The sequence below is a fragment of the Penaeus monodon genome, chromosome 25 (genome assembly GCF_015228065.2).
Source record: "Penaeus monodon isolate SGIC_2016 chromosome 25, NSTDA_Pmon_1, whole genome shotgun sequence".
NCBI lineage: Eukaryota > Metazoa > Arthropoda > Malacostraca > Decapoda > Penaeidae > Penaeus > Penaeus monodon.
The window spans coordinates 38750894-38751093 of record NC_051410.1 but is presented as its reverse complement, the minus strand read 5'-3'; the positions used below and the strand labels follow the sequence as shown (position 1 = coordinate 38751093).

The window sequence follows — 200 nt, the reverse complement described above, 5'->3', positions numbered from 1 at the left end:
ACTCCCTGGAGATGCCGTCGCCCCCGGCTGTGTCGGTGCTCTCGCCGGCGGTCGTGGCAGGCGCTGCCGGCGATGACGAGGCGGAGCGGGACGGCGCCCTCGCGGCCCCGAGGACCTACAGCAGCAGTAGCGACGAGGAGGAGATAGCGAGGGCTGGCAAGCGGTCCAAGGTATATCACGTTGTCTTTTCCTCTGTTATG

General features: G+C 67.0%; 1 protein-coding gene across 1 annotated transcript in view; it reads left to right on the top strand.

Moving 5' to 3' along the window:
* Positions 1 to 200, top strand: part of LOC119589232 (protein bowel-like) — a gene marked incomplete in the record, with an annotated part of 21153 nt that overhangs the window by 19877 nt on the left and 1076 nt on the right. Inside the window, 1 exon segment of the mRNA XM_037937834.1 lies at positions 1 to 170. Within this exon segment, the coding sequence (XP_037793762.1) occupies positions 1 to 170 (170 nt within the window).